Source organism: Apium graveolens, chromosome 9, assembly GCF_009905375.1.
Source record: "Apium graveolens cultivar Ventura chromosome 9, ASM990537v1, whole genome shotgun sequence".
Classification (NCBI taxonomy): domain Eukaryota; kingdom Viridiplantae; phylum Streptophyta; class Magnoliopsida; order Apiales; family Apiaceae; genus Apium; species Apium graveolens.
The window spans coordinates 25671835-25685183 of record NC_133655.1 but is presented as its reverse complement, the minus strand read 5'-3'; the positions used below and the strand labels follow the sequence as shown (position 1 = coordinate 25685183).

At 34.8% G+C, this 13349-nt stretch overlaps 1 protein-coding gene across 1 annotated transcript; it reads left to right on the top strand.

Moving 5' to 3' along the window:
• Positions 1-9737: 9737 nt before the first annotated feature.
• Positions 9738-13349, top strand: LOC141683769 (pentatricopeptide repeat-containing protein At5g50280, chloroplastic). The gene is made up of 2 exons (XM_074488531.1): positions 9738-10770; positions 11430-13349. Exons 1-2 carry the CDS (start codon positions 9920-9922, stop codon positions 12742-12744), a joined length of 2166 nt encoding a protein of 721 aa, XP_074344632.1. The 5' UTR covers positions 9738-9919; the 3' UTR covers positions 12745-13349.

The following is a 13349-nucleotide window of genomic DNA, read 5'->3' as shown; positions in this document are numbered from 1 at the left end:
TTTAAAGCACAGCTCAGAGTTACTGCATTGAGTACAAGGCACCTTCAAGGTCAACACTCAATAACTCAAGCCAAGGTGAACAAAATTCAAGAAACACTAATTCAGCAAGACATAAATGTCAAATTGGAAAAGAACAAGTTTTTTAAGCCAGCCTTTGACCACATTGGGTATATAGAAAAGACTCAAGAAAAGCAGCAAGCTCAAATATTTGATATTTTAAAGAGTCAAGCTGCTCAACAAGATAAACTCAATGAAATCCAAAACTCTGTGGAATTGCTTGTCTCTTTCCTTCTACCAGATAATGCCAAAAAGGGGGAGAAAGTGATTAAGTCCAAATGCAAAATTGATCAACCACTGAAGGATAAGGATGATGATAATGAAGACCAAGGAAACTCTAAAAGATGTAGAGGTCATGGTCAAGGCAAAGGCTCTTCATCTAGGAAAGCAGGAACTTCTACACAGAGATCAAGCTCTGATGCTGATAGAAGAAAAAGTTCTGATAAGCAAGTTCTGACTAAGCCTGATGTTCTGATATAGGGTGAGAGTCAAGAATCACATAAGTTTATGCAGACACTGAAGCTTAAGGGGAAGGAAACAACAGTCTACTATCAAGACCCCAAGTTACAGAAGCTGGATGAAGAAATTTCAAAAAGACTATTTCTCAAAGACAATCCAGGAATGGACTTTGAAAGTCTGAAGAAAGAAGAAGCCAAACTTAAAGCAGAAAATGTCAAATTCAAGTCTAAAGCTTCTATTACTGCAAAGAAACCTCCAAAGCCTAAGGGCATTGTGATTAAAGAAAAGACAAACTCTGAGGCAACCAAATTTGAATCCAAAGCCAAATCACAAATAGAGGTAGATCCAAGATTCAAGGGCAAAGCTAAAGTTGATGACTCTGTAAAAATCTATCTGCCAATTATGGGTCTGGAAGCAAAGGATGATGAAGATACTAGTCTGATTTTGAAGATGAAGAAGAATATTCAAACAACCTCTGACAGACCTCATATTGTTCAAGATCATGACTTAGTAAATTCTGATATGATAATGAAGCAAGCAACCTCTGACAAAGCTCAAGTTGTCTTGATATCAGAAGATAAAGGAAAGGAAACCTCTGACATTGCACATGTTAAACCTTCAAAAATTCTACTACCTGGGTTTACTAAAGCTCAACAATCTACTCAACCTTTGAAGACAACATCAAGTGGTTTTGAAGCAAGAGTTATTCGAGGAAAGGAAGCTAGAGATAAATCAGGATTGGGTAGTTCTAAAGAAAAGAGAGTAAATAATACTACCTCTGATCCAACCTCTTTGAGTGAACCAGGAGTGGGAATAACTCCTGAAAGATTGAATCAACTGGAGTCTGTACAAATGGTCTACCACTCTGTGCTAAAAGAAAATATCATGTTATATTTTATGACATATGGGAGGGTATTCCATATAAGAAAGGATGCTATTCGTTTGAAGTAATTTGAAGAATTGCAAAATGTGATATTTCTTCTTCAAGTGAAGAACAGATCAACAGATGGTGCTGTCAGATACATAAGGTCTAATATTAAGACAGAAGAAATTATACTTTATAAAGTTTGACAGGCCATACTATCCTAAGTACAAAGCTCACAATGGTGATATAGTTTAAATGAAGCCTAATACCGCCAAAATCACTACATTTCTTGGTATTAAGGGTCTTGAATTAAATCTAGAGTCTGATAAAGCCTATGTCATCAGACTGGATCAAGAGATAAGGAAAGAAAAAATAAATGATCTCAGGGCTGCTATCTTTCAGACAGGTGAAGATACAGTTGAACTTAAAGATGCAAAAAGGAGGATGCAGAATGAACTTGAATATGATGAGAGAACTATTTTGAAGAACTATCTCAGAACAACTCCTGACATTAAAGAGATCACACACTGAAGCCAAGTCAAGAACTATAGCTGATAAATTTTGAAGGATATACAGGCTAAAGCTGATATCATACTTTAAGGATGGTAAAAGCTACAAGGACTGTGAGTTGTAGTTATCTAGTCAAATTCTTATATGCATTTGTACTTAATATTTTTGATATCATCAAATATCTATTGAACTTGTATATTATGCTAATTTACAAGTTGGGGGAGATTGTTAGATATATTTGTGATGTCATGTATAATAGTGATTTGTGTTTAGTTTTCAGATCTTAACTAACAGGACAAATCAGGACTTAACTGGAAATCAGTTCTTATACTGAAGTCAGAACTTAAGATATCAGAACTTAAGTTATCAGAACTTAAGATATCAGAAGATATTTATCAGAAGATAATATCAGGACTTAAGAAGACATTCAGATAAGGAAGGCGGTTGATTGAAAGGAAAGAAGATCAAGACTAAAATAAGAAGAGATATGCATGGAAAAGAATTCTATGAAGAATAGAAGACTTGGAGGAAAAGATAACTAGTTAATATATTTTAGGATGCAGACTTATATTCGATATCAATTAGAAGATTATCTTGTAACTGTGTGTCTATACAAACACAGCATAGGGTTTACACTATACGTGTTATCTTAATCGAGAATATTATTCATTGTAACCCTAGCAGCTCTCGTAATATTTGTTCATCACTGAGAGAGAACGGTTTCATGGTAATACTGTTTTATTAATAAGATTATTCTGTATTTCATACTTGTGTTCTTAATTCGATTTGATTGTACTAGACACTGTATCCAACCCCCTTCTACAGTGTGTGTGACCTAACAGGATCAACATGTTCATATGTTGCTTCCGGGCTTTTCCTCATGTGATAAGCATCGTCGTCAATTGATTGGTTGCTCTCTTCAGTGGTATGGGGACCGGAGAAATATCGCTCATCATTGTGTGGAGTTAAAATTCTAATGTAATTAGGGTTGTCCCACGACTGTGATTATGGTGGTGGGAGTAGCATACTTCCTTCAACCTCAGGGTAAATTAGCATCCTATAGGTGGGGTTTGCTGGCCTAGTATGCACCACAGTTGACATCTCAAAACTCACAGGTTGTGCTCCCAAAGGAACGTTCATAGTTGAGTTTTGAGGATTCATCCCTAGAGTCGGGATTGGTTAAGATCCAGGTGGTGGGTTGATGAGATTCATCGTCCCTTGAGTATTGTAAGTCGAGTGGGGTGGAATCTCAACAGTAGATGAAATTTCTTGAGTAGTTCCAATTGGAGTTTCACCAGATTTATTATTTTTGCTTCGCGTGTTCACCATGGTTGATGTCTTCTTCCCATAGAAGGCTCCAAATATTATGGGTAGAAATCTAGGGTGTATTGAATACTAGGGTTCGTGAGCTCGAGGACTCAATTGAATGCTTTCGTATTTCGCGACTCAATTTTTCCTTCACAAGATGTCTACATACCTTTTGTTTTGTCACGGATCAAGTCAAAAAATATAGTTTTAATTTGTGGGGTGAGACCCCTTATATAAGTGTTAGTAACCTTGAATTAGGTTAGGTTTAGGAGATTTGGTACACAAGTCTCAGATTTATGGAATTTAAAGTCCCACAATGCAGGAATAAGCTTCCTTACCATTTAAGGTTTCTTAAAGGTCAATCGTCAAGAAATTATATCCTTAATAGAATACTGTTTGCAAGCTGAATTTTATCCCTATTTATTAATTACGAAGTTGATAAATATTTAGTATTTTCAAACCTCATTAATTGGGCTTCATCTTTGGACCAAATCAGATTTATTTAATACCACATTAATTACGCAATTAGGGTTATTTTTATTCCCTATGAGTAATGACTCTATTTTTTAAATATTTTAGCCGAATTTAGTGACTACATTTTAGGAACAGTTTTTTTGAGCGAACCTCGTAACTACCTTTAGTGTCTTGTTTGATATTGTTTTCAAATCAGTGACCAACTTGAAAAATCAAGCGCATTTTAGTGACCGACTTGATAATTAATCCCTTCAGTGACCTACTTGATCATTAACCTTTTTTCTTGAATGTTACCGTAACCAAATCAGAAGTAGTGATTTCTATTATTTTAATAACAAATCAAGGTTTTAAGAAAACTATTTATTTATTATTTTAATTTATTTTATTAAAATAAGTATAAAATTCTAAAAATCTAAATATATTATCTAAAATATTAGAATACGTGAATTTTGATTTGGATGTGGTAAAATCAAGAAAATTAATAGAACTCAATCAAAGATTATATAATTTCTCGAGCAAATATTTAAATGTATTTGTTTAATATATATTATAATTTTAGTAACTTAAACGAGATCCAGTTAAGATTGATGATCAAAATAACATATAATCTTCACCTGAGTGATCATTTTGATATTTAACCCTTAACTATTTTATATAAAATATTGTGCCATTTATAAACAAAATATGATGAAGGAACAAAAAACAAACATCTAAATTTTGAGGCAATAAACTCGAGAATAAACTCGAGATATCGAGGCAGATTAAACCAAATAGTAATTTTAGAGAGTGTATTCAAATAAGATAAAGAATGTTTTGAATTTTGAGGTTCAAAGGTATTCAATTGAATTTTAGATAATTTATGGAAATATGAAGGTATTCACTTTGAATTTTAAAGTGATTTAAAATTTTGAGATATTCAATTAGAATTTAAAAAAAAAATACTTTTGATTTTGGGGGTATTTAATCAAGATTTAAAATAATTTATTAAAATCTCATGATATTCTAAAAGTTATGGACTTTTTAATTTAAAACTAATAACTTTTGATATATTTCTTAGTGTTTTTACATGTTTTGAGATCCAACCAAATTAGATGGGATTTTTAAGAATTCTACTAGAATTAGAAAAAACCTACATATACTTTATTTGATTTACATCAAATCCACTATACTCTTCGTAAAATTAAAATTAAAAGCAATATTTAAAATTCATCGATTATTATTAGTCTGTTAAATTCTTTCAAAATCTGAATTTAAGACCACACCCTTATTTTCAGTTCTAGTTTTTCATAATTGGGTTCAGTTTGATGTGATTTAGGTTAATTTTGATTATTAAAATTTTAGAGTCGTAAGAACTGAATATATTATAATTTATTTCTAATATTATATTAAACGTTAATAAGTTTATTATTTTTAGCATGTGGTGAACCTATGAAAAATCTAAGTTGGTTGTGTTTAGATCAATTTGCTTTGACTTATTTCACATTCAAAATTGAAACTTGATTCAATTTTCAAAAAATATATCAAAATTTAACATCAATTGTCGTGTATAATATAAGAGTCGATTCTAAAATATTTGTTAAGGCAAGTTCACAGAGGAGGAAAAGGTTGTGGTACAAATATAATCGGTTAATCACACAACGAAAAAGAGATATGGAGAAGATAGGTTGTGATACAAATACAATCAGTTAATCACACAACGAAAAAGTGATATGGAAAAGATACAACTAACCCGGGAAAAGTTTATGGGATTAACATTGAAAAATTTCTCATAGAAACTTTAATCCCATATAAATAATTTTTCTTGCTATTATAAAAAATTGACAGATTGTGAGAATATGTTGATTATCAAAAAAGTTCCTGTTATGGAAGAAAAACTTATTTTTCAAAGATTCATCACTTTTATCTTAAAAAAATTCCTTCTTAAAAAAATACTTCATTTTTCTTGAGCTCTAAATAGTATAAAAAAATCTAAAAATAAAATTTCCAGAAAATCAAACAAATGTAAAAAAAACCAGAAAACATTTGCTCAAAGAAACGGAGCCTTTAGAGCAACCCAATGCAGGAGACCGGTTGCCACATTTTTGGACCCCACAAATATGACACATAAGCAAGAAGTGGCTGTATAGAAAAAGTGGCCACAACCCTACAGTAGAGGACCATTTCCCACCCCAGTATTCCACTTTAGTGACCCCACCCATCCACCCATTTGCAGGCATATGTACACTTTTATAAATTGATATATGATAATATAGTTAAATAATTATTTATAATTTTATTTTAATTTTATTTCATAATATTAAAATTTTGCGGGTTTGAAAAATAGGAATTTGGATATGGATACGGAAATTGAGGATTTGGATTTTGAGAATTTGAATTTTGATTTGAAGATGGAGGATTATTTGGATTCATCTTTTGCTAATATTTTTTTTAAGAAGTAAGAAGTGTGAATAATAGGATTTGAAGATTAGTTTTTATAGGGAATAAAAATGACCGTTAATAATATTAACATTATACGTAACGTTAATAATTATAACGTTCAGCTCAAACGGTTCACTCAATAAAAAGAAAACAGCAATAAAAGTGGCAGAGAAAGGACAGAAAAAGCAAAATTAAGGCAGAAGTGGCCAGGCCCTGCATGGAGGGACTGGACCACTTTTTCATAAACACTCCAACGCAGCTGGCCATTTAGTTTGCTAGATCAGGTCACATCACGAGTCCCAATGCAGCAACTGACCCTGCATTGGGGTTGCTCTTAGAGCATCCACGATGTTAAGACCCAACCCACTTACATGTGGGGTTATATTTTTGCCAACTAAGCATCAGTGGTCCTTTAGAAATAAGTGGTCACTCCCCTCCAATGCACAAGCCCAATTCTACTTACATATGGGTCCCATTTAACTTTATCTTATTCTTTCTTTTACAATACTTATTATAAAATTATAATTTATAATTATAAATATCTTACTATATTTTATTTAATTAAATAAATAAATAATTATAATTATAATTATATTTACGGTAAAAAAATATTGAAAAACACCACACGATAAAGCATTAAATTAAAAAAATTGCAAAATGGAAAAAAGTTAACGATTATTATGGAACTGGAAGATATGCTCAACCAAGTCATTTTGTAGCTGGCGATGTGCTCGTTTATCACGCATTTGTATAGTCTTCTGAATATACGTTTCATACTGAATTGGAATTTCTTCGCCTAAATTTGGTTGCGATAAGTCATTTATTGCATCATCATAAGTTGGTATGGGACCAAATTGAGTGGCGTATGTGTCCCTCTCGTCTTCAACAATCATATTATGTATTATGATACATGCCCTCATAATTCTCCCAAGATCTGTTTTATCCCCAAAACGTGCGGGACCACGTACAATTGCGAAACGGGACTGTAGCACACCAAATACTCGTTCGACGTCTTTTCGCTGGCTTTCTTGATATTTTGAAAATAATTTTCTTTTTTCACCTTGCGGACGTGGTATAGTTTTAACAAAAGTTTCCCATTCAGGATATATTCCATCGGTTAAATAGTAGCTCATATTATAATTATTTCCATTGATAGTATAATTGATCTCGGGAGCACGACCTTCTAGCACTTCATCGAACACAGGTGACCGATCTAAAACATTTAAGTCATTATTTGATCTTGCCACTCCAAAAAATGCGTGTCATATCCATAAATCAGAGGAGGCAACCGCTTCCAATAAAATTGTTGCAACTCCTTTGTGACCGTTCATGAACATCCCCTTTCATGCTTTTGGATAATTTTTCCATTGCCAGTGCATGCAATCAATACTACCCATCATACCAGGAAAGCCACGAGCCTCGCCCATCTGTAATAGACGTTCGACATCATTAGAGTTCGGCTTTCGCAAGTATTCACCCTCAAATACCATGATAACATTAGAGACAAATTTTTTTAAGCATTCAACCGCAGTAGTCTCTCCGATACGAACATAGTCATCAACAGCGTCAGCTGACAAGCCATACGCCAACATACGCATTGCCGCAGTGCATTTTTGTAAAGGTGATAAACCTTTTCTTCCCACTGTATCGACCCTTTGTTAAAAGTAGGGATCAACATTACAAAGAGCATCAACAATGCGGAGAAAAACATGTCTTCCCATACGAAATCTTCGTCGAAATATTTGCTCAGCATATACTGGATTCGGTGAAAAGTAATCATTCATTAGACGCCGATGACCCGCTTCATGGTCTCTGAATATACTTTTTCTAGGCCCGGATCTTGAGCTCTGTCCATGCCTTTCATGATAAAGTTCCAGAATACGATCATCTTCAGTATCATCGTAGCAGAACTCATCAATGAATTCTTTAGTTAGAGTTTCTAGTGTTTCATCCATATGAAAGTAAGGATTTTGATTCATATGAAAGTGAACTAAATGAATCAAGAAACGTAGTTTATATAGAAGGTAAAAAGGAATATATCCCAGGATAGACACAAGCTTCCAACAGCTACATTACAAAGAAATAAAGACATACATTAACTTCAAACAGTTAGATTAGAAAGAAATAAAGACAAACAATAGCCTGCAACGACAAGATTACAAAGAAATAAAGACAAACACTAGCCTCCAACGACTAGATTACAAAGAAATAAAGACAAACACAAGCCTCCAATGGCTATATTACAAAAGAAAAATAAAAACAAATACTAATTTCTTGCCATAATCTTCTCAAGCATTTTTGAATGAGCCTTCCGTTGAGAATCAGTCATTTTGGTAGTATCAGCCAAAATGACTTGTAAATCCATCTCACTTTGTTTTGCCTCAATCTTTTTTTGTCGAGTCTCAAGTTCTAGTTGTCTAGTTTCATTTAATTCTTGCATCAAGTTCAACTTTCGGCATGCATTAGCGCGTAACTCCTCATACACTTCATCTGCTTCTACTGTTCTTGCCTTCCCTTTTCCCCTCCTTTTAGCTACCTTTGTACCTTGAGGGCGAACCGGAGATTCAAAAACATTCTCATTTGTTGGTGTATCATTATTTCCCGATGATGAGTAATTTCCGGAATTACTTAATTTAGTTCTTTTCGAACTTTCAGTACTTGAAGGAGTTCTTCACTTAGGATGTCTACGGAGCTCAAACCAGTGTTTGTCAAAGTTAGACTTCTTTTTGTATATAGTTAAATGATATGCATGAGCTTGGTCAGATATAGTAACCAAATTTGAACCGCTCCCGACTAGCTTGACTGCCTTTTCATAACACGCTCCAAATTTTTGAGCACCTTCGTTTATCCGGCTCCACCTTTTTTTCATCGCCACAACTCCTCTCTTGATAACACCGGGATTATCTTCTTCACAATATTGATGAATTCGTTCCCAAAATGCTTCAGCTTTTTGATCCGTACCGACCAATGGATCAATTAACACATTTAACCATGCACTTATTAAGAGTTGATCTTCAACCCACTTCCACTGACCAGTATTTTCTCGAACATCTTCACTTTCTTCACAATCATCATTTAAATCAATAAAATTCGGGTTATTAAAGGCCGGAACTTGCAAACGTGGAGAATTTTGACTATCGGGGGTTGTTTGTTGGGTTTCAAATTGTGAATTTGAAAACGGAGGAAATGGAAATTGGTACAGGGAATTTTGAGGACATGAAAATGGATATTGAGAATTCTGAGAAAATGGAAATTGGTATTGAGAATTCGGATTTTGAGAATTAAAATTAAAATTTTGTGGGTTTGAGAAATAGGAATTTGGATATGGGTATGGAAATTTGGGGTTTGAATTTTGAGAATTTGAAGGAGGAGGATTGTTGGAATTGTTTGGATTCATCTTTTTCTAAAAAAAATTAAAATAATTTTAAGGATGTAAAGATTATGAATAAGGTACTAGAATTGAGTATTTATAGAAAAAAATATTATTACCGTTTGTAAGTTAACGGTACAAAAATATGTACATTATGTTAATGTTATAATAACTTTAGAAATCAAAAATATTTAAAACATAAAAAACAGGAAGGGAGGTCACCAGCATGCATGTTTATCTTTCATATACATTAAAATAGTAAAAGAATGGACGGTCCCTGGAGGGTGGGACTGTACACTTTTTAAAGGTCATGTACAATGTAAATTTAGTGTTGGAGTCCCATTTTACGTGCCCAAGGAGCAAACTCGGACTGCAGTGTAGATACTCTTGGTACTCCATTTGCCTCCAAATTCACAAACAATTGCATCAAGTTGTAAGATGTATCACTTGTGAAGCAAATGGCACTCAACCACTGTTTCTTTCTTCTTCCCCCTCTTTCATCTACACCCCACTCTCTCTCCTCCAATTTTCACCACAATTTCAAATCTTTACACCTCCCTTCTCTCTCTGCCACTTCCAATTCTTCCCAGTCATCCTCAATTTTCCTCCCTCATCTTCAACAACCTCAACAACAAGACCCAGTTGAAGAACACTCACTCCAACCCACCCATGACCCGTTTCTTAAATTCTTCAAAACCCGGGTTTCCGCTCCAGAACCCGACCCGACCCGCGAAGGCAAGCTTACCCTTCAAAAGAATCGCCGTACTTCTTGGCACCTAGCTGAAGATATTAATGCCCAAGGAGTAAAACCCGATTTTCTCAGATCGGACCCGGAATATGACCAAACACGTACTTCCTGGCACCTAGCTGAAGATATTAATGGCCAAGGAGTTGAACCCGATTTTACCGGATCCGACCCGGAAGATGACCCGGGTTGTGGAGCTGGTGATGAAAATGTGGTGGTTGAAATTTTGAAACTTGCTAAGAATTTGCCTGAGAACAGGACACTAGGGGAAGTTTTGAGCCCTTATGAGGGTAAATTGGGAAAGACAGAGTGTGTGAAAGTGTTGGATTTGTTGGGTGAAGAGAAGGGTTTAGTGTTGAGCTGTTTGTATTTTTTCGAATGGATGGGATTGCAAGAGCCTTCTTTGATTAGTGCTCGGGCTTGTTCGGTTATGTTTATTTTGTTAGGGAGAGCTGGAATGGGAGATACGTTGATGCTTTTGTTTGGGAATTTGCCAAATGGGAAACAGTTTAGGGAATCTCATGTTTTTACTGCTGCAATTTCTGGCCTTTTTAGCTGTGGGAGGTACCGATTCTGATTTTCTTTGCTAAATTGTTTGCTTCGAGTTTTGGATCGTGTTTAGTAACTGTCAATATTTCGTGTTATCATATAACTTGCGAAGTTTGATTAAAATGATGATATAAGTTTAAGGAGTAAAAAACTTTAAAAATGCTAGTCATTAGGGTTATAATTGGGTTAATCGAGGCGTGCATTATTTTTTGGGCTTCGCATGGAAATGAAATCTTTTGAGGAAGGTCTTGATCACAAAAAGTGTAAACATTGTAGAATTGAGTTGGTTCTAGTTTGATGATGGATGATGTTAGATATTGTCATCCCTACTTCTCGATTTTCATTTAGTTTTTGTTAATAGGAGTTATTTAGATTGGACTTTGGAACTTATCACATTCTTTTTTCGAACTGGGTATGACTTTGAAATTCTTAGTATATATGCTTTCATGATTGGTGGAACACTGGAACTTACTAGTCAGATACGTGTGGGGTACTAATAGTACTATTGGACTCACAGCGCATGCACTTTGTGTGGTTTATCGGTGTTGCTAGCATTTGAATTATATCCTGACAGTTTGTATGGTTCAGCGTGTTTCGGTTGTATGTTATATTGTATTTTCAGTTTAAACTTCAAAGGTACTTGTTCTGAATTGGTTAGTTATGCATTGTATCAGATATGACGATGCTTGGAGTGTCTATGAGATGATGGAAAGTAATGATGTGCAACCGGATCATGTGACATGTTCAATAATGATTACAGTCATGAGGAAGACTGGAAAGAGTGCAAAAGATGCATGGGAATTTTTTACAAAATCGAATACCAAGCGGACTATAGAAGTCATGGGTGCTCTAATTAAATCGTTCTGTGATGAGGGGCTGAAAAAAGAAGCTCTTATTATTCAAGAAGAAATGGAGAAGAAAGGGATTGCCTCTAATGCTATTGTCTATAACACTTTAATGGATGCATACGGCAAGTCAAATCAGGTTGAAGAAGCAGAAGGTTTGTTTGCTGAAATGAATGCAAAGAGTATCGTGCCTACTGTTGCCACCTATAACATATTAATGGATGCCTACAAAAGAAGAATGCAACCTGAAACCATTGAAAAACTCCTTCTAGAGATGAAAACAATAGGATTAGAGCCAAATGTCAAATCGTATACATGTCTGATTAGCGCCTATGGTAGACAGAAGAATATGAGTGACATGGCCGCAGATGCTTTCTTGAGGATGAAGAAAGCTGGTGTTCAACCTACTTCACACTCGTATACAGCTCTTATTAATGCTTATTCTGTCAATGGCTGGCACAAGAAAGCCTACATGGCCTTTGAGAGCATGCTAGGCGAGGGCTTAAAACCTTCTATAGAAACGTATACAGCTGTACTTGATGCATTTCGACGTGCCGGTGACACCCAAACACTGATGAAAATCTGGAAAATGATGACTAGCGAGAAGATTGAGGGGACTCGGGTGACCTTCAACATTCTCTTAGATGGATTTGCTAAACAAGGTCACTACACTGAGGCAAGAGATGTGATTAATGAATTTGGGAAAATTGGTTACAAGCCAACTGTAATGACATACAATATGCTGATAAATGCATATGCTCGGGGAGGACAGGATTTAAAGATACCACAACTGCTGAATGAGATGAAGGGTCTTAATCTAAAACCTGACTCAGTTACTTACTCCACTATGATTTATGCCTTTGTTCGTGTTCGTGATTTCAAGAGAGCATTTTTCTATCATAAACAGATGGTTAAAAGTGGCCAACTTCCCGATGCCAAATCATATGAGAAGTTACGGTCAATCTTGGATGTCAAAGCTGCAATAAAGAACAAGAAGGACAAGAGTGCTATTCTTGGTATTATTAATAGCAGAATGGGTGTAGTGAAAATAAAAAAGAAAACAAAGAAAAATGAATTCTGGAAAAACAAGACAAAGCGTTCAAAAAAACTTGGCTCTGGTCAAGTTACTAAGAATGTTTTCTAGATTTTAAGTCCTGTTACATCCAAAACAGGTAGAATTTGTTGAGGACGGGCTTCTATAGTGGTTCTTGCATGCTATGGACGGAGATAGATCCATGTCTACCGTATGGTATTGGATATCTACCGCTTATTTGTAAAAGGTCAAGAATGAAATGTCCCAGGTTTAATGGCATCTTTTATCAGAAATTTGATGTCTTGCGCTCATCTTTTACCATGGGAAGGTATATGATATATGTTAGATTTGGCCCTTAATTGTTTCACAGAAAGACATCATATTAAATTGGGAAGCTCCTTGTAAACATAGGACACTGCGGCTGATTTGTACCTCTGCAGCAGATTCTTCATGCATTCTTCACCAATGAAGCTTTTATATTGTGGTAGGTCCTTTACACATTGAGACGCCCCCCCAGGTGCTTATGAAATCAGGAAAGCATATTGATACTGCAGACATTACAGCTTACATCAGTTGCATTGGGAAACTGCATTGATCAATTGTGAAGCAGGTTACATTAGATTTTATTTTTAGATACAACAAATCGTTATGAAAAGTTTGGAGAAAGTTGTATGTGTAAATGCATCTTTAGATACATCTATTGCTCTTTCTCAGTT

Bases quoted from the DNA above. Each gene is read 5' to 3' on its own strand.
- LOC141683769 (XM_074488531.1), top strand. From the start codon at position 9,920: ATGGCACTCAACCACTGTTTCTTTCTTCTTCCCCCTCTTTCATCTACA. The intron at 10,771-11,429 runs GTACCGATTCTG...GCATTGTATCAG, and splicing joins GGCCTTTTTAGCTGTGGGAG to ATATGACGATGCTTGGAGTG.